This window comes from Hyperoodon ampullatus, assembly GCF_949752795.1.
Source record: "Hyperoodon ampullatus genome assembly, chromosome: 2".
In the NCBI taxonomy this organism is placed as follows: domain Eukaryota; kingdom Metazoa; phylum Chordata; class Mammalia; order Artiodactyla; family Ziphiidae; genus Hyperoodon; species Hyperoodon ampullatus.
In genome coordinates, this window is record NC_136915.1 from 155,712,191 (window position 1) to 155,733,615 (window position 21,425).

A 21,425-nucleotide genomic window follows, 5' to 3' on the forward strand; every position below is an offset into this window, starting at 1 on the left:
TGTTCTAGAAGTAGGATTGCTATTTTGAAGCCACTTAAAATAACTTATGCCAGTGAAAAACAAACTCTAGTGAAGAAACCCTCTCCTTTTGTAGATCTTCTCCATTTGTACTGTGAAGAATCTGGGTCTAAATCCTCCTAGGTGTAACCAAGTGTTTTCCTTCCTGGTAGTCAAAGCAAGAAGAAACAGGCATATCATTATAGCAGTAGAATAGGTTTAAGTTAGATGTCAGAAAAAAAAATATTAACAAGAATAAATAGGTTAGGGAATCTCCTTGGAAAGTAACTCTGTTTTGACTGGTGTAAGCCGTTTAGCAAATATTTTTCAAACATTATTGAGATGCAAAAATTTAAATGAAACATTTTTCAAGTTAACAAAGTAATCTCACACACACACACATACACATACCTTAAAAGACAATCATTGATATAATAGGTATAGTAGATTTCTCTCAAGGGAAATTTTATGTTCAGTTCATATTCAATCTCTTAGAAATTATCTTAGATTTTCCTTCCATTCTAAATGCATGAAACTGTTTATTTTTACTATTGTTTTAGGTGCTCTTCATAGAGGGAATCTGGGCATTCATTAATTTTTCAGATTCATTCTACTTTGGAGAGTCTCAATTACAATATTATTTAAGCCCTGCTGAGAACATGAAACTGTTCAAAACTCTTCTGTACATTTATATATTTGGAGGGTGGAAGAAACATGCTGCAATGAAAATATTTCCTTGACTAGAAAGTTAGAGCCCTACTTGCTATTTCTAGGCAATCAAATTGCTATAAACCATGAAGCGAAAGCAGAGAGGTTCATGATCCATTTCCACCCTGAGTGTAAAAATGACCCTGAGAGCATCCAAGCCTTCCTTCACCTTCAAGGGAATGGGGACAGGATGGATGGGATAGAAACATCCAGAGCATGTTGCTAAATGATTGTTGAGTGTCATACAGTACTGTGAGCTTCATGTGCTGTATTTCATTTAAACCTCAGAACTGCCCTACTCCCATCATAACCAATTTTCACATGAAGAATCTGAGACTGAGGACATGTAAACTGCTTAAAGTCAAAGTGCTAATATAATCTGGAGCCAGGATTTTGATGCAAGTCTGTGTGACTTTCAACCACTGAACTCAAGAATACAATTCAGGTGGTGATTATAATTCATGCTTCATTTTTATTTACTATTCAAACATTCCTTAATGCAGCCAGTATGTTGTGTACAGCACTGTGTTGGGGACATAGTTGTGGAAAAATGTGTAACATAAACATAAATTATTATCTGATAGAAACTTTAGATTTCTGGTTCTAAATGGGGAGATATCTTCCATGGAGTGGCATCTGGGAAGGTTTTTGGGAGAGACTTTGGTTGTCATTATAATGACATGATTTAATAGGGAAGCCTATTTAAATTTAGGGAGTGGGGAAGACCCTGGGGAAGGTTTTAAGTATTGCAATGTGTGGGATAACGATGCAAGATGAAGATGAGTCCCTTGCCCTGAGAGATTGTCGTGGAAGCGAGAAAACTGTTTGTAATTATCTAAGGCTAGAACCCATCTTCCATATATTAAACGGTTTCTTTGTGTGATTAAAATATACAATGAACTTTCCAGAAATGCAACTGTCATATAAATGGATGGTTGATTGTACATTGTTTTATTCAGAACATTACCAAGAATTACTCAATGTTTTTTAAAAAAAATCACACTGGGCCTCTAAATATTGGTTCAGCCATGTAAATACTTCTCTCTTAACTTCCAGTGTAGTAATGTCTAAAGATTTTCATATTGAAATACATAATATTTTGTTATCAACTATTTTCCTTTTATTTATTCTTTCTGTTGTAATTAAATCATGTTATTTTGAATTATATTATGATTTACTTTTTGACAGAGAGACAATACAAAATATTTGTGTTACAGTAATGTATAATTGTAGAAACTTAAAAAAGTATAAAATTCCCTGTAACCTTGTCACTTGGAACAAACTACTGCCAAGATTTTGGTGCTTTTCCCTGCAGTCACTTCTATCAGTATATACTTCAAAAAATTAAGTTAGGATCCTTTACAGATTAACAGTTGCCAAACTATACTGATCGTAAAATCTCTTGGAGAGCTTATTAAAAATATAGATCCCTTTGGTCCTACCCCAGTCAGAATTGCCAAGGAAGAAGCCTGGGAATCTGTGTTTTTAACCAGTATAAAGGTTTCCTTACAATCACTGTGATGTGGGCAACCCAGGTTTGGATCATATTGTGTACTATTTTTCAATGATTGTTACGTCATGTACATTCTCCTTTGCCACTTGTTTATAGCTATATTGTCAATACCTAGAGCAGTATCTGGTATACAGTAGGTACTCAATAAATATTTTTAAATGAATAAATAAGCAATCATTAGAATACTTTTGAAGGAATATTTAGTTTAAGAGTTTATCATACATCTGTGCCATCATTTACATATTTACCTCTTTCAGGACATTTATTCTTGGCCATTTCTGTGATTTTCTTAGGGCAGACTCCTAGAATGAGATAACTAAAAAGATGTGAACATTTGAGAGGCTACTGATACATACTGTTTTTTTTCCAGAAATGTCAAATAAATCTACAATCTCTGCTGGCAGTGTAGGAGGGTATTTGTTTCCTATACCTCTCCAATACTGAGTGGTTATCCTATATTTTAATCTCTGACAATGATACCTGGAAAGTGGAACCTCACTGTTTTAATTTACATTTCTTTCCTTATTAATGAGGTACAGTTTTTCACTTCATTTTGTCATTATTATTTCTTCCTTTGTGAATTTCCTGTTCACAGACTATGTATTTTTCTATTGGGATATTTGCCTTTTTCTTATTGATTTTTAAGGTTCTTATATATATTAAGGGTAATCATAGTTGTCCATAATATGTAATGCAAATAAGTTTAAAATATACACAAAGAAAAACTATATTTTGTTTTTCTCCCATGAGGAAGCTTTAAAAATTTTATTTGTAGTTAAATTTCTTTTCCTTTATTGTTTCTGATATCTTCTGATTAATTTGTAAAAATATAAATATGTTTTATAACTATATTTTGAAAATCATTTAATTTTAAAGATATAAATTCATATAATTTAAAAAAATTTCTATATTTGTGAATTGTCTTGACTAGTAGTTTCCAAATGCCAGAGTAAAAACCGGTTACAATAGAATCATTTAGGGGCTGTGTTAAAAATACAGACTCCAAGGCCCTACCTTAGACTAGCTAAACTAAAATCTTTGTACCTAGAAATCTGAACTTTCATCAAGCTCTCTGCAATTCTAATTGCATTGTAACCATAGGTCTAGTCTAGACCCAACAAAGAGAAAGAACATGCTGGTCAAGCAACTAAGAATGCAAGCTTGCTCCCTGGTGGTCAAAGAAATTGCAGGTACACAATTCTTGCAACTCACAGGAACAATATCAACAACAAATGGGCACCTACATCAGATGTAATTCATAGAATCATAGCATCCAAGGATAGTAAGGGGTTTTAAATGTCCTATAATGTTTCCTTCTACTGTGGGTCCCAAGGAAGGTCTTAAACCATAAAGACCTTCAAGCAGCTTCAGGTTTAGAGGACCTACACGACTGGGTAGAAAGTGTACATGACTTTTCAAAAATCACTTTAATGTCTCTGGTCCCAGATGATATAAATTCATTTTTAACTAAAGTCTTGTGCTAAGTTATCTTTTTAAAAATTATATGGAGTACTGGAAAAAGTAGAAACAGGTTAAATTTGAAAAGTAAGTATTACTGGGGAAAAGAAAACATAATTCTTCATTCCAGTGGCTCTTTTCTTTTGTCCAAGTTACCTTAACATGCATGACAATAGTAAAATGAGGTGGTGGTGACAACATGTGGTTGGTGTAGGGCTACGGGTTCTACTGGCTATGAAGCTTCGTGAATCTGTGATTAGCTCAAAAAAATGTGAATATACTCCTACATTACTATGACCTCAAATTTGATGAAGCAGTTCTGATAGATGCTGAAAAAGAAAACAGTCACATGCACAACTGATGAAAGCAAGAGTAAACAGTGAAAATGAATTTTAAGTGTATGTGCTGAGCATGATAAGCAAAATAATGGTTAAAATCTACTTGCATCTATTTTAGGAAAGCCAGCACAAAGCAAAACACATACATTCACCAGGCCACTCAGAATCATTTGAAGTGTCTCATGGGAGCCTAAAGTTCAAAGCTAAAGTCATTCAAACAGTTAGTGCCTATAACATAACCACATGCAAGTATCTCCTAGCATCAAAACCCCACGGGATATGGAATGCTAATTGTCGTGTTGCCTCTTAACAGCTGAAAAGGAAATCTCAGAATATAGACACATCAAAGCACCACACAGCATAGGGAGACTGCTGAGATCAAGGGAAAGCAGTTCGAAAGTTATAATTTCCAAGAACAATAAATGACAGCTGAAATGATTGCCTCCCGGTTTTTAAAAGCTGCTTTTAAAATATGCAAACTTTTTTGGCTAGTTTAGGTTAAAATACACCTTTACATCATGCTTCAGGAATTAAAAAAATTCTTGTCAAATATAAGATTCAGAACAAGAACAAATGGGCTTTATTACCCAAAGAAAAATCATTGACAGAGGATATATTTTTAAACCTCTCTGTGTATATAGGCTAGAACAGTAACAACTCCACTATGCCATATGAAGATGCCTATTAGTAAACTAAATGTACTAGAATGCCAATGGGTTTGGCCTTACCACAGGACTTTACCTATGAAACACGGGCAACACACATGAAAAACATGTTATCGTGTTCAGTCTATACCTTAATATCTTTATTTTGAATGGCATCAATGTGATTCTTTTACCCATTTAGAAAGGACTGCATAGCTTAAAGAGCTGTACTTTCCTTTAACCAAATTACCTTTGGAAATTGAAGCATGGATTTTAAAACCCAATGTCTCTTCTAACTGGTTGTAGTCAGATTCCACAGAGGATGCATGAAGTGTTTCTACCAAGAAAGGCATTCTTCCCTGTGCCTCATCATAGAAAACAGTGTGGTTCCATGTGTATGGGACGCTGATGCCATCAACGGTGAACAGCCGGGTTGAGTAGGCATACAGCTGCCCAGGACCTGTTTGAATGTAGTCCTCTGTGTAATCCTAAGAAGGACAGTACAGATTTAAGGATTAGCATGGCTCATCCTATTTTTTTTCTTGAGGGTACTATGAGATGTAGAATGAGATTAAAAAAAAAAAAGGCTTAGGGGATAAAAATATATAATTCTAAATAAAATTGTAATTGTACAGTAGTGTTAAGGAACTAAAATTTGAACCTTTTAATTATAAATACCTTAGTTTCATAATTTTAGTGTCATAAGTTATAGTTTAATAAGGAACTCAGTTGTAGGTCAAAAAAAAGAAAAAAATGTGAAAGGGTAATTGTTACCATTCTTTAATTTCTGGAATACTTCTATGGATGGGCTACAAAAACTTTTATGCAAGAATTACTATTCTCTTTGTCTACAGAAAGTTAAACAAATGGCTTAAATCAACAAAGCTGTGATCTTGGTACTGATAAGCAGGGTAATAAAACTACTAAGAGCTTATAAAGACTTGTCCGTAAAGATTTTTAAACAAAGACCAGATAGCCATTCCTAACTTCAGTGGTTTAGACATTTACTCCCCAAAGTGAACAAGGGAAACTACACAAGTTTTCTGCACTCTTTTTATGATCTTTAACTCCTACTCTTATTGTTACTCCAATAAACAGTGAAGGCAAGTTATCCTAGCATTTTACCTTCACAGTGACTTCAGCAGGTGACTGCAGCTGCAGGACATAGCCACTCACAACGATATCTACCAGCAAAGCTCCATCGGGATCCAAGCCCCGGGCAACGTGAGTCATCCGCAAGATTTCTCCTAGGAATTAGAATTCGTTCATTTCAATAGCAATATATATATATATATGGTTTGTGTAAGCACAGAGCAGATTTACTTTATATACCAGTTCAGCTATGTTATTGTACTTCAAACTCGATTAAACACAGATCATAAGAGAATTAAATTAGCACTTAGTCCCCAAATTAAAGACTTAGGTTGATAGAATTAAGTTGATTCTAAAATCTCTTTTTTTGTGGCAAAAATGTAGCCTATGATTAGGTGAAGGATTCCACACTTTTAACTCACAAGCAAAAGAAAGGCAGTTCTACAAAAATGGATCGCTTGCCTGTGAGAAGGCACAGAAAGCTTGACCAGGCAGACTGGCAATAGCCACAAGTCTGGCCCCAGGGCTTTGTTCTTTCGGATGCTTTAAGAAGTTGCAAAGGGGATCTTCATTGCTGCGTGTGGGATATCCCATGTGCCACAACTAAGACCTGGCACAGCCAAATAAATATTTTTAAAATGCTTAAAGAAAAATAAGAAGTAGCAAAGGGGCATCTTCGTAAGTGGATTGCCATACAGAGACCCACATGTCTTCTGGGCTTATTAAAGCTATGCCCTCCCTCAGCCCTTCTTTCTTAAAGATCACTGCTGCTGAGCTGACCACCTTCGAAGATGCTAGAAATGGAGGTCTATAAAAAGCTGTAGACCCTTGGAAAGGGCCATGAATTGCTAATATGTATTCATTAAGACTAAGGATAAAGCGAAAAGTGTTTAGATTTGCTTGTTTTTATTTCCATTTTTTTGATTAAAGAATCCCTATGAGATACCCTAATTGACTCTCAGGTTCATAGACAAAAGCCTTTAATATTAGCAATGGCTTATCTTCCTGCTCTGTTTGCCCTTCAAATCCTCTCTAAGGATTTAAAGAGAACAGATACAGGAAAGATGATGAAAAAAAAGCTTTTAGACTATAAAAATCACTATACTATTTGAAAACACATGGCCTCTTATAGACCCACGTCAGTAAAAGTTCATAGGAAAATATAAACTTGCTTTTATATCATTTATGCTAAGATGGCAACAAAACTTTGAAATTATTCTGTGGGAACATATAATGTATTTTTCTTAACCATCAACATTTAAAGCAATCATATTTTAAAATAGTAATAGAATAATAAGTTCAGCTGGTACTAACCAGTTGCAAATTCCACTTGGGTTTCTCTCTTGAAGACTGCATTGGTGAGGGTAAAGCCATTGACTGCTTCTCCTATTTCTTTTGCCGTTGTCCAATAAATGGGATTTAGAATGGAAATTATCTTTCTCATTGCTGGACCTAGAGAAAAAGGGATAAATAAGATATCAGAGCAAAATATTTACAGTCCATTATTATTATTCATAGCATGTTACTTAAAAGGATGAATCCTAAATAAACTTGAATAACAACAACAAAATAAATATCAGTATCTCATGTGTCTTTAAGTGTTTACCACTGGGATAAAACTAAGGACTATTACACTGATCATATAATAGTAGCATCATCTAGAAATTTTAATAATAGATGAAAAAGAAAAATATGTTTTTAAAAACAGGCTTATTAACAACTTTTGTAAGAAAAGAGACTTACCGAGACTGCGAGGTACATTGGTAATTCTGGCATGTATTATTCTGGTATCAGAGTTTGGGCTATCTGTTACCGTGGCATTAAGGAAAGCAATTCCAAATTTGACATCATTAATACTTCCAATAACACTTCCTCTGGCTCGCTGGGGCCCACCTATTGTGGGAATAAAAAACATTCTTGGATAAGGAAACAATTTCATCAACATTACATGGGAGAAAAGAAAGCCAGTATTCAAAGATGCTCCAAGTCTTCTCTCAAACATTTAAAAGATCATATGACATCTGAATTTAAGAGTGAAATAAATAAGCTTTCAAAACATTCTACTCTCATGTAACACTCATCAACCCATATAAATCTAAGATCCTTCCAATCTATGTACATCATAGTATTATTTCACAATCCAAAGAATTCATTCGGCACCCAGTCCCAAAGCCAAAATAAAGTATGTATTTGGTGATGGTGATGAAATGATGATAATAATGAGAGTTTACTGAGCATGTCATGTGTGCTACAGTAAGCACTTAATATGTATTAACTGTTTAAATTCTAGCAAACATCCTATAAGGTAGTTTTAAATAGCCACAGTTTGCAGACTAGGAAAATAAAGTTCAGAGAAATCAAGTGACTTTTCCCATGATTACCCAGCTAAGAGGCAGTAGAGTGAGGATATGAACACAGATCTGCTTGTCATCAAAACACATATTCTTTCATCTATTGCCTACTTCAAGAGAACACGGAGGGGAAAGGAGGAATCGCCAACAAAACAGCTCCAAAATCTTGTGACAGGTCACTGTCAACATAAATGTGAAGTATCTAAGGGTTATTGTTCGTCTTGAGTTTCAGATCAAGGGCTTACCAAGCTCTTCATATTACAAATATATTGGAAAATATTTAACTTGAGAAAAATTTGAGAAGAATATTGTACTTTTAACATTGTTGCAAAATTCATACCAAGACAATTATGTTGAAAAACAATCATACAATCTTTTAAAAGTAACTCTACAGTAATTTTATGCTTTCTTTCCATTGTTCAACAAAATTATTGGTTACTAACACAGAACTGGTGGTTAAGGAGTACATGCTTTGACAAGAGAGGGAAACGTACTGGGAAGAGGCTAACAGTTAAATTTAAAAATATTCATTATATGCCTTTTAATTGAATATATTTTAAAACAATCGCTAGGTGGTTCAGATATTGTTCTCATATATTATATACTGGGGAGAAATACAATTGTATTCAGTCTGAGAAAAGTCAGTAAGTAAACTGTTTCACCATTTTAATTTGCATTATTTTACTAGTGAGAGGAAACATTTTTTTCAGATTGATTCACCCTTGATGTTCTGGATTATATTCATTTGTTCATCAAATACTGAGGATAGAATGGTAAGAAAGAAAATAAAAAAAACATGAAGCCTGCCTTCATAGCACTTATGTCTGAATAGGGGAGATAAACATTAATTAGAATTCCACAAATAAATGTAAAAATGAAATGTATATCGTAATGAATAGGATATCCACTACTCAGGGAAGTCTGAGGAGGTAAAAATAAATTGAAGATCTGAAGAAAGTTAAGGTCTTAGCTAAGTCAAGGAAGGCAGGAAAAGGGCTTTCCTTGTAGAGGAAACAGCATGTGTCACCCTTTTGGGAGGTGGTGGCTTGTCACATCTGAGAAGCCAAGAGCACCGAGCTTAGTGAGTGATAGGAAACATGCAGCAAGATGATGCAGGAAAGTACACAGGAGGGCCAGTCAGGACCTGGTCGGCTACATTTGTTCTTATCCTTAGTCCTAAGCAGGGCGAGAGAAGGGTAGAAGGATCACTAATTTACTTAGCTCTCTGGATCATCACGAAGGAGCACGGCCTCCCATTTTGACCTTGATTCTCTAGTCTCTCAGAGGAACCTGAATCCCAGTGCTCCACAGACGTCTCCTAGTTCTGTCTACCTAGTTGGGATCCTTCAAACTCTCTGCCAGACCCTGTAATCCAAATTGTCTGCCTATTTGGACTTCCTTCTGTCACTGGGGCCCTGATACCATGAGAGGTTGAGCTACAAAATGTCTCAGCTGAAATGAGACCTATCACCATGCCTACATGTTAGAGCCTCAACATCCTTGGTAATCAGCGACATGTTAAGAAGATATGGTGGCAGGAAGATGGTGGAAGAGTAAGACGTGGAGATCACCTTCCTCCCCACAGATACATCAGAAACACATCTACATGTGGAACAACTCCTACAGAACACCTACTGAACGCTGGCAGAAGATCTCAGACCTCCCAAAAGGCAAGAAACTCCCCACGTACCTGGGTAAGGCAAAAGAAAAAAGAATAAATAGAGACAAAAGGATAGGGACGGGACCTGCACCAGTGGGAGGGAGCTGTGAAGGAGGAAAGGTTTCCACACACTAGGAAGCCCCTTGGCGGGCGGAGACTGCGGGTGGCGGAGGGGGGAAGCTTCAGAGCCAAGGAGGAGAGCGAAGCAACAGGGGTGCGGAGAGATTCCCGCACAGAGGACCGGCGCCGACCAGCACTCCCCAGCCCGAGAGGCTTGTCTGCTCACCCGCCGGGGCGGGCGGGGCTGGGAGCTGAGGCTCGGGCTTCGGTCGGATCCCAGGGAGAGGACTGGGGTTGGCTGTGTGAACACAGCCTGCAGGGGGCTAGTGCACCACAGCTGGCCAGGAGGGAGTCCGGGAACAAGTCTGGAGCTGCCGAAGAGGCAAGACATTTTTTCTTCCCTCTTTGTTTCCTGGTGCACGAGGAGAGGGGATTAAGAGCGCTGCTTAAAGGAGCTCCAGAGACGGACGTGAGACGCTAAGGCTGCTGCTGCAGCCACCAAGAAGCCTGTGTGCGAGCACAGGTCACTATCCACACCTCCCTTCCGGGGAGCCTGTGCAGCCTGTCACTGCCAGGGTCCCGTGATCCAGGGACAACTTCCCCAGTAGAACGCACGGAGCGCCTCAGGCTGGTGCAACGTCATGTTGGGCTCTGCCGCCGCAGGCTCGCCCCGCATCCATACCCCTCCCTCGCCACGGCCTGAGTGAGCCAGAGCCCCCGAATCAGCTGCTCCTTTAACCCCGTCCTGTCTGAGCATAGTACAGAAGCCCTCAGGCGACCTATACGCAGAGGCGGGACCAAATCCAAAGCTGAACCCCGGGAGCTGTGCGAAACAAAGAAGAGAAAGGGAAATCTCTCCCAGCAGCCTCAGGAGCAGGCAGATTAAAGCTCCACAATCAACTTGAGGTACCCTGCATCTGTGGAATACCTGAATAGACAACGAATCATCCTATATTGAGGAGGTGGACTTAGGGAGCAATGATATATATATATATATATATATATATTTTTTTTTTCCCCCTTTTTCTCTTTTTGTGAGTGTGTATGTGTATGCTTTTGTGTGAGATTTTGTCTGTAAAGCTTTGCTTTCACCATTTGTCCTAGGGTTCTGTCCATCCATTTTTTTTGTTTTTTTTAACTTAAAACATTTTTTTTCTTAATAATCATTTTTTATTTTAATAACTTTATTTTATCTTATTTTCTTTTCCTTTCTTTCTTTCTCTCTCTCTCTCTCTCTCTCTCTCCCTCTCTCTCTCTCTCTCTTTCTCTCCCTCTCTCTCTCTCTCTCTCTCTCTCTCTCTTTCTTTCTTTCTTCTTTTTCTCCCTTTGATACTGAGCTGTGTGGCTGACATGATCTTGGTGCTCCACCAAGGCATCAGGGATGTGCCTATGAGATGCAAGAGCCAAGTTCAGGACACTGGTCCACAAGAGACCTCCCCACTCCACATAATATCAAACGGTGAAAATCTCCCAGAGATCTCCATCTCAACAACAAGACACAGCTACACTCAACGACCAGTAAGCTACATTGCTGGACACCCTGTGCCAAACAACTAGCAAGAAAGGAACACAACCCCATCCATTAGCAGAGAGGCTGCCTAAAATCATAGTAAGTCCACAGACACCCCAAAACACACCACCAGACGTGGACCTGCCCCCCAGAAAGACAACATCCAGCCTCATCCACCAGAACACAGGCACTAGTCCCCTCTATAAGGAAGCCTACACAACCCACTGAACCAACTTAAGCCACTGGGGACAGACACCAAAAACAACGGGAACTATGAAACTGCAGCCTGCAAAAAGGAGACCCCAAACACAGTAAGATAAGCAAAATGAGAAGATAGAAAAACACACAGCAGATGAGGGAGCAAGATAAAAACCCACCAGACCTAACAAATTAAGAGGAAATAGGCAGTCTACCTGAAAAAGAATTCAGAATAATGATAGTAAAGATGATCCAAAGTCTTGGAAATAGAATAGAGAAAATGCAAGAAACATTTAACAAGGACCTAGAAGAACTAAAGATGAAAGAAGCAACAATGAACAACACAATAAATGAAATTAAAAATACTCTAGAAGGGATCAATAGAATAACTGAGGCAGAAGAATGGATAAATGATCTGGAAGATAAAATAGTGGAAATAACTACTGCAGAGCAGAATAAAGAAAAAAGAATGAAAAGAACTGAAGACAGTCTCAGAGACCTATGGGACAACATTAAATGCACCAAGATTCGAATTAAAGGGGTCCCAGAAGAAGAAGAGAAAAAGAAAGGGACTGAGAAAATATTTGAAGAGATTATAGTTGAAAACTGCCCTAATATGGGAAAGGAAATAGTTAATCAAGTCCAGGAAGCACAGAGAGTCCCATACAGGATAAATCCAAGGAGAAACGTGCCAAGACACATATTAATCAAATTATCAAAAATTAAATACAAAGAAAACATATTAAAAGCAGCAAGGGAAAAACAACAAATAACACACAAGGGAATCCCAATAAGGTTAACAGCTGATCCTTCAGCAGAAACTCTACAAGCCAGAAGGGAGTGGCAAGACATATTTAAAGTGATGAAAGGAAAAAACTTACAAGCAAGATTACTCTACCCAGCAAGGATCTCATTTAGATTTGATGGAGAAATTAAAACCTTTACAGACAAGCAAAAGCTAAGAGAGTTCAGCACCACCAAACCAGCTTTATAACAAATGCTAAAGGAACTTCTCTAGGCAAGAAACACAAGAGAAGGAAAAGACCTAGAATAACAAACCAAAAGCTATTAAGAAAATGGGAATAGGAACATACATATCGATAATTACTTTAAATGTAAATGGATTAAATGCTCCCACCAAAAGACACAGACTGGCTGAATGGATACAAAAACAAGACCTGTATATATGCTGTCTACAAGAGACCCACTTCAGACCTAGGGACACATACAGACTGAAAGTGAGGGGATGGAAAAAGACATTCCATGCAAATGGAAATCAAAAGAAAGCTGGAGTTGCAATTCTCATATCAGACAAAATAGACTTTAAAATAAAGACTACTAGAAGAGACAAAGAAGGACACTACATAATGATCAAGGGATGGATCTAAGAAGAAGATATAACAATTGTAAATATTTATGCACCCAACACAGGAGCACCTCAATACATAAGGCAAATACTAGCAGCCATAAAAGGGGAAATCGACAGTAACACAATCATAGTACGGGACTTTAACACCCCACTTTCATCAATGGACAGATCACCCAAAATGAAAATAAATAAGGAAACACAAGGTTTAAGTGATACATTAAATAAGATGGACTTAATTGATATTTATAGGACATTCGATCCAAAAACAACAGAATACACATTTTTCTCAACTGCTCATGGAAGATTCTCCAGGATAGATCATATCTTGGGTCACAAATCAAGCCTTGGTAATTTTAAGAAAATTGAAATTGTATCAAGTATCTTTTCTGACCATAACCCTATGAGATTAGATATCAATTACAGGAAAACATCTGTAAAAAATACAAACACATGGAGGCTAGACAGTACACGACTTAATAACAAAGTGATCACTGAAGAAATCAAAGAGGAAATCAAAAAATACCTAGAAACAAATGACAATGGAGACACGACGACCCAAAACCTATGGGATGCAGCAAAAGCAGTTCTAAGAGGGAAGTTTATAGCAATACACAGGAAACCTTAAGAAACAGGAAACATCTTGAATAAACAACCTAACCTTGCACCTAAAGCAATTAGAGAAAGAAGAACAAAAATACCCCAACATTAGCAGAAGGAAAGAAATCATAAAGATCAGATCAGAAATAAATGAAAAAGAAATGAAGGAAACGATAGCAAAGATCAATAAAACTAAAATCTGGTTCTTTGACAAGATAAACAAAATTGATAAACCATTAGCCAGACTCATCAAGAAAAAAAGGGAGAAGACTCAAATCAATAGAATTAGAAATGAAAAAGGAGAAGTAACCACTGACACTGCAGAAATACAAAAGATCATGAGAGATTACTACAAGAAACTCTATGCCAATAAAATGGACAACCTGGAAGAAATGGACAAATTCTTAGAAATGCACAACCTGCCAAGAGTGAACCAGGAAGAAATAGATAATATGAACAGACCCATCACAAGCAGTGAAATTGAAACTGTGATTAAAAATCTTCCAACAAACAAAAGCCCAGGACCAGATGGCTTCACAGGCGAATTCTATCAAACATTTAGAGAAGAGCTGACACCTATCCTTCTCAAACTCTTCCAAAATATAGCAGAGGGAGGAACACTCCCAAACTCATTCTACAAATCCACCATCACGCTGATACCAAAACCAGAAAAAGATGTCACAAAGAAAGAAAACTACAGGCCAATATCGCTGATGAACATAGATGCAAAAATGCTAAACAAAATACTAGCAAACAGAATCCAAGAGCACATTAGAAAGATCATACAACATAATCAAGTGGGGTTTATTCCAGGAATGCAAGGATTCTTCAATATATGCAAATCAATCAGCGTGATACACCATATTAACAAATTGAAGGAGAAAAACCATATGATCATCTCAATAGATGCAGAGAAAGCTTTTGACAAAATTCAAAACCCATTTATGATAAAAACCCTGCAGAAAGTAGGCATAGAAGGAACTTTCCTAAACATAATAAAGGCCATATATGACAAACCCACAGCCAACATCATCCTCAATGGTGAAAAACTGAAACCATTTCCACTAAGTTCAGGAACAAGACAAGGTTGCCCACTCTCACCACTCTTATTCAACATAGTTTTGGCAGTTTTAGCCACAGCAATCATAGAAGAATAAGAAATAAAAGGAATCCAAATTGGAAAAGAAGAAGTAAAGCTGTCACTGTTTGCAGATGACATGATAGTATACACAGAGAATCCTAAAGATGCTACCAGAAAACTACTAGAGCTAATCAATGAATTTGGTAAAGTAGCAGGATACAAAATTAATGCACAGAAATCTCTGGCATTCTTATACACTAATAATGAAAAATCTGAAAGTGAAATTAAGAAAACACTCCCATTTACCACTGAAACAAAAAGAATAAAATATCTAGGAATAAACCTACCTAAGGAGACAAAAGACCTGTATGCAGAAAATTATAAGACACTGATGAAAGAAGTTAAAGATGATACAAATAGATGGAGAGATATACCATGTTCTTGGTTTGGAAGAATCAACATTGTGAAAATGACTCTACTACCCAAAGCAATCTACAGATTCAATGCAATCCCTATCAGACTACCACTGGCATTTTTCACAGAACTAGAACGAAAAATTTCACAATTTGTGTGGAAACACAAAAGACCCCGAATAGCCAAAGCAATCTTGAGAATGAAAAACGGAGCTGCAGGAATCAGGTTCCCTGACTTCAGACTATACTACAAAGCTACAGTAATCAAGACAGTATGGTAGTGGCACAAAAACAGAACTATAGATCAGTGGAACAGGATAGAAAGCCCAGAGATAAACCCACACATTATGGTCACCTTATCTTTGATAAAGGACACAAGAATATACAGTGGAGAAAAGACAGCCTCTTCAATAAGGGGTGCTGGGAAAACTGGACAGGTACATGTAAAAGTATGAAATTAGAACATTCCCTAACACCATACACAAAATGAAACTCAAAATGGATTAAAGACCTAAATGTAAGGCCAGACACTATCAAACTCTTAGAGGTAAACATAGGCAGAACGCTCTATGCCATAAATAACAGCAAGATCCTTTTTGACTCACCTCCTAGAGAAATGGAAATAAAAACAAAAATAACCAAATGGGACCCAATGAAACTTCAAAGCTTTTGCACAGCAAAGGAAACCATAAACGAGACCAAAAGAGAACCCTCAGAATGGGAGAAAATATTTGCAAATGAAGCAACTGACAAAGGATTAATCTCCAAAATTTACAAGCAGCTCAATAACAAAAAAACAAACAACCCAATCCAAAAATGGGCAAAAGACCTAAATAGACATTTCTCCAAAGAAGATTCACAGATTGCCAACAAACACATGAAAGAATGCTCAACATCATTAATCATTAGAGAAATGCAAATCAAAACTACAATGAGATATCATCTCACACCAGTCAGAATGGCCATCATCAAAAAATCTAGAAACAATAAATGCTGGAGAGGGTGTGGAGAAAAGGGAACACTCTTGCACTGTTGGTGGGTATGTAAATTGATATAGCCACTATGGAGAACAATATGGAGGTTCCTTGAAAACCTAAAAATAGAACTACTATACGACCCAGCAATCCCACTACTGGGCATATACCCTGAGAATACCATAATCCAAAAAGAGTCATGTACCAAAATGTTCATTGCAGGTCTATTTACAATAACCAGGACATGGAAGCAACCTAAGTGTCCATCAACAGATGAATGGATAAAGAAGATGTGGCACATATATACAATGGAATATTCCTCAGCCATAAAAAGAAACGAAATTGAGTTATTTGTAGTGAGGTGGATGGACCTAGAGTCTGTCATATGGAGTGAAGTAAGTCAGAAAGAGAAAAACAAATACCGTATGCTAACACATAAATATGGAATCTAAAAAAACAAAACAAAAAAAAGGTCATGAAGTACCTAGGGGTAAGGCGGGAATAAAGACACAGACCTACTAGGGAATGGACTTGAGGATATGGGGAGGCGGAAGGGTAAGCTGTGACAAAGTGAGAGAGTGGCATGGACTTATATACACTACCGTCGTAAAATAGATAGCTAGTGGGAAGCAGCCGCATAGCACAGGGAGATCAGCTAGGTGGTTTTTGACCACCTAGAGGGGTGGGATAGGGAGGGTGGGGGGGAGGGAGACGCAAGAGGGAAGAGATATGGGAACATATGTATATGTATAACTGATTCACTTTGTTATAAACAGAAACTAACACACCATTGTAAAGCAGTTGTACTCCAATAAAGGTGTTTTTTTAAAAAAAGAGAGACATTTCCCAACTCCTTTTATAAAGCCAGCATTACTCTGATACTAAAACCAAGAAAATCACAAGATAACAACAGACCAATATCTCCTACAAATATGGGTGTAAAAACCCTCAACAAAATTGTAGCAACTGGAATCCATCAATATATTTAAAAAAATACCACCCTGACCAAGTGGGAATATTGCATGAATGCAAAGTTGGTTCAACATCCGAAAATTAATTAATGTGATATATCATATCAGAATTTAATAAGTGAAAAGCATAGGCTCACCTCATTAGACACAGAAAAAATATTTGGCAAGATCAACACTTTTCATCATAAAATCATTCATCAAACTATGAATTGAAAGGAACTTCCTCCACATGTGAAAGAACATCTATGAAAAAACCCACAGCTAACATCATACTTAATGGTAAAAGAAAGGATGCTGTCTTCCTTAATCAGGAAAAAATAAGGATATTTGTTCTCATTACCTCTATCCATCATTATAAGAGACCTTCCAGCCAGGGCAGTTAGGCAAGAAAAAGAAATAAAAGCCATATCCATTGGGAAGAAAAAGAAGTAAAATTATCTCTATTTCAAGATGACATGATCTTATATATAAACAATTCCATGGAATCTACTAAAAAATAAACTGACAAATTCAGCAAGATTTCAGGATACAATATCAATTAAAAACTTCATTGTATTTTTATATATATAAAAAAAAAGATATGGTGACATCTGACTGATAGATACTTGCCCTTTCAGCATGCCTACATCCTATAAAGCTTTTCATGTAACTCCTTTCTCTCACTCTGCCAAATGGACCTTCTTGATTTTCAGGGATATTTTATTTCTAAGGCAACCTTAAACCTTTGGAAAGTCCAATGGTATCTGAATATTTCAACAATGTGAAAATATTCTTTTTAGTCTTCTTATAGCACTTAGGAAGCCTGTCCTTTGAGATAAGTACCCTTAGTATTATCCACCATTTCTTGGGACTCCAATAAATTGTGTTTTTTTTTTTGCAGTATGCGGGCCTCTCACTGTTGTGGCCTCTCCCGTTGCGGAACACAGGCTCCGGATGCGCAGGCTCAGAGGCCATGGCTCACGGGCCCAGCCGCTCCGTGGCATGTGGGATCTTCCTGGACCGGGGCACGAACCCGTGTCCCCTGCATCGGCAGGCAGACTCTCAACCACTGCGCCACCAGGGAAGCTGTCCAATAAACTCTTTTTAAGGTCTATGAGTTCTAGAATTCTGACTTTGTTCCTTCTGAATTTTTGCATCACTTACAATATCTAGCCATATTGCATGACTGACTTGAAATATGGTAGTTGAACTCCCCCTAATCTTTTTCCTTGAGCTGAATTTGCCCTATTTTATTGTCTACACTCATGTTCTCCATATTTCATCTGTGAAAGAACAGCCTCCAATTGTGTATTTCTATTAGATATTCAGTTTCTACCCCACCCTCATTTTTCCGCTTGGAATCTCAGCGTGGCTTTCCCACTCTTCCATGCCCCTTTACCCCTCAAGCCCAGGACTACTATATGGCTGTGCAGACTACTTCCTTTTACAAGGAAGCCTGGAAGAGGGCAATCAGAGACTAAAATCCAGCATGAACTTTGGTGTAGAGCTGCACCAACAAGTGGGAAAAAAAGTGCACTTTTCCTATTTCTTCCTCCCAGAGTTGGCACTGTTTTGTAATTTGAGGGCTCAGAGTGACACCTTTCTTTAATTTGTGGGAAGTCTGTAAATGTGGTCCTGCCAAAGTCTAACTTAGTTGCTTACCTGGGCATGCTTGTATATTGCATCTGGATACATGAGTAGCATCTCCTAGGCAGGGGCGACCACTTTTGGATGGTACTGGATTGTTACACTGTCGTTTTCGAGTCTTTTCACCTCCTCCACAAGAGGTAGAACACCAGCTCCAACTATGCCAGTTTCCCCAACTTCCATCCACTGTGAACAAGAATAGAATGGTCGATATTAACAAATAGGTTTTAAAACCTACACTTAGGGTAACTCTGCCTATACAACTTCCATTTTAAGATCTGAAATGATGGGCTACTACAATGGGCACCAATGAAATGCTTTACTTGTTCTACTGCCAGGAGTCGGGAAGCTCACCAGGGCATATGTCAGTGTTGCATCTCTGGATCTGGGAGTCTGGGCCCCCACAAGCTCTTCCTCCATTGGAGGGACGAGGGTTATCACATGTGCGGTACCGCCGCGTCTGCCCCCCATTACACGTCCGGCTGCACATTCCCCAGCCACTCCAAGGACTCCAGTTACCATGAGCTACAACACAGAACCATTGGAGAAGTGCTAAAGAATGACATTCATCCAAAAAATATGGAAAGACTCTCTCCAGGAACTGAAAAGAAACACACAAGTCTATAAATAAGCAAATTCCAAAGGCAGGTGGTTTGGTTGTTTGTTTGACTAGAAACAGAATACATTCCAGTGACTGTGCAATTCCATTTAACCTACATTTACTGAGCCTTAGAGTCTTCCAGGAGCTGGAGGATAGGAATGAGAGACGATCTCTGAGGAGTCAAGCTATAACATTCAGGATACAGTGAATTCAAATACTGCTATGGTCTACAATTCTAGCTTGGTGACTAAATTAAGGCAGAGAGCCACCTGTCTGCCTTCATAAAAGAATCAACATCATTACCAGTTAGCATGGAAGGGTGCCCTAGTCCCTGCCCTCTGCAGCTGGTCCTATAGAGCACGTGAAACAGGACATAGCCCCTGCCCATATATATCAGTGGCATCTATGGTATTAGACAAAATAGCAACCATGCAACATTTTGATATCCTAAACCAGAGGTAGACAAATCAAGTAACAGACTATATTATAACTTTACGGACTTGAGTCCATAAAGAAACTTAAGAAAGTATAATGTTGACTCACTATTTCCAACACTCACTTGGACAAGAGTCACTATTGCAAAAATCACTCTGCACATCACTCCCTTCACACTTGTTGCCTCCATACTGGGGAACAGGATCAGAGCAGTCCCTTGTTCGTTGTCTGGCACCTCCTCCACAGGACACAGTGCAGGTACTCCAACTGGTCCAAGTGGCCCACTTGCCATCAACTGGGTTAAAGAAAAACATGTGTGCTCTGTTACTACTTAAAAATGATCAAGTTAAACTCTGGGCATTGACAGGTTGAGTGATGTTCTTATTGACACTGATTCTTATTGAAATATTCCCTAGATCAGAGATAGATGTTAATTTATTAAGCGTACAAACATTGTATTTATCTTACCTGGACAGTGTCTTTCATGGCAAACTTGCATCTGTGTTTCTGCTCCATCACAGTAGGATCCATCAAACGATGGTGGTGGGTTATTGCACAGTCTTGTTCTTGTTTGGGTACCCTTCCCACAACTTATGCTGCACGTACCCCAAGGCTGCCAAGTACTCCATGCTCCATGAACTGCAAACATCCCAAGAGATAGTTTCAAGTCACAGAACCACGTTTGTTAAAAAAACAAAATTATACAAATAAATAACTCAGTAATGAGTTAAATTAGCCCAGAATCTAAAATAATTGAAATTGAACCAAAGGAAACGTAACAAATGATGTTCTTCCTTTCCCATCCTGGTTAGATTTTCATGAGAATTAGTGTCTATCAGGAAATTCAGAAGGCTACCTAATGCCAAAATAAATGCTTTAAATTATTCAAAGGGGCTATTTTATTAAAATTAAATTTAATCAAACTACTATATGTAAATAAAATCTGAGCTTTTAACCCTAGCTAAGTGTACTCTAAGCTCTGGGGAAAGTGGAAGGGACCAGAAGCTAAGAAGCAAAGCTGTATAACAAATCTAGATGCGGTTATGGACAATACAAATGTCTCCATAATGATAACTTGGACCCCAGACTGCAAGGCCACATCTTTAAGCCTGATTCAGCTTCACATTTAAAATGTACTCGGACTTTTCAACAACATGATGATTTGCACAGTTGTAACTCTTTGAAAAATTTTCCCCATTACATAATATTCATGAATTAAGAGTTCTAAATAACACACTCACCTGCTTCCTAAACAACAGTAAAAATTGACCAGTAGTTTCCAAGGAATGATATTAAGGCCTTCCTTTTGGTAACTAACACATTACACCATCTGACCACAAGACTGGAACAACATTATGTTTCCTACCAGGTGCAGGGGCTGAGAATCAACATTATGGTTTCTCTTATGTATAAGTCAGTATCAGGTCATAGTTTTGTTGAGGGGTATTTTCTAGATGTAGGGCTCAAAAAGTTTGTTGTTGTGGTCACTCAGTTTAACCAAGATATGAACCATAGGGCCATAGGGTCTTGTCTAAATAGTCTCTTAACACAATCTATAAGAATAAGTTGAAAAACAAGGAATGGAATTATCATTTGGTTGCTTTGTTTAGAAAATATTTTAAAACACATCTTGAATTTTCTTTTAATTAACTTTTCTAGTTGAATTGACTACATATTCTTATACTTTTTAGACACAGTCACAAAAATTTATTTCAGCTGACAAGAATCTGCACTAAAAATTATTTGACTAAACATAAAAGGAAAGAAGAAAGCCTTTAATTAAATGGCAAGTATTACTCAAGACTACTTCTTTATTAATTCAGATTACT

The 21,425-nt window shown here is 37.6% G+C and overlaps 1 protein-coding gene across 1 annotated transcript in view; it reads right to left on the reverse strand.

Moving 5' to 3' along the window:
* Positions 1-21,425, reverse strand: part of HMCN1 (hemicentin 1) — a gene marked incomplete at its 3' end in the record, with an annotated part of 531,222 nt that overhangs the window by 48,121 nt on the left and 461,676 nt on the right. Inside the window, exons 90-97 of the mRNA XM_079726768.1 lie at positions 20,065-20,235; positions 19,721-19,891; positions 18,915-19,085; positions 18,576-18,746; positions 7,494-7,643; positions 7,065-7,202; positions 5,784-5,905; positions 4,909-5,146 (exon numbers count right to left, since the gene is read on the reverse strand). Of these exons, the coding sequence (XP_079582894.1) occupies positions 4,909-5,146; positions 5,784-5,905; positions 7,065-7,202; positions 7,494-7,643; positions 18,576-18,746; positions 18,915-19,085; positions 19,721-19,891; positions 20,065-20,235 (1,332 nt within the window). The remainder of the gene's footprint in view (positions 1-4,908; positions 5,147-5,783; positions 5,906-7,064; positions 7,203-7,493; positions 7,644-18,575; positions 18,747-18,914; positions 19,086-19,720; positions 19,892-20,064; positions 20,236-21,425) is intronic.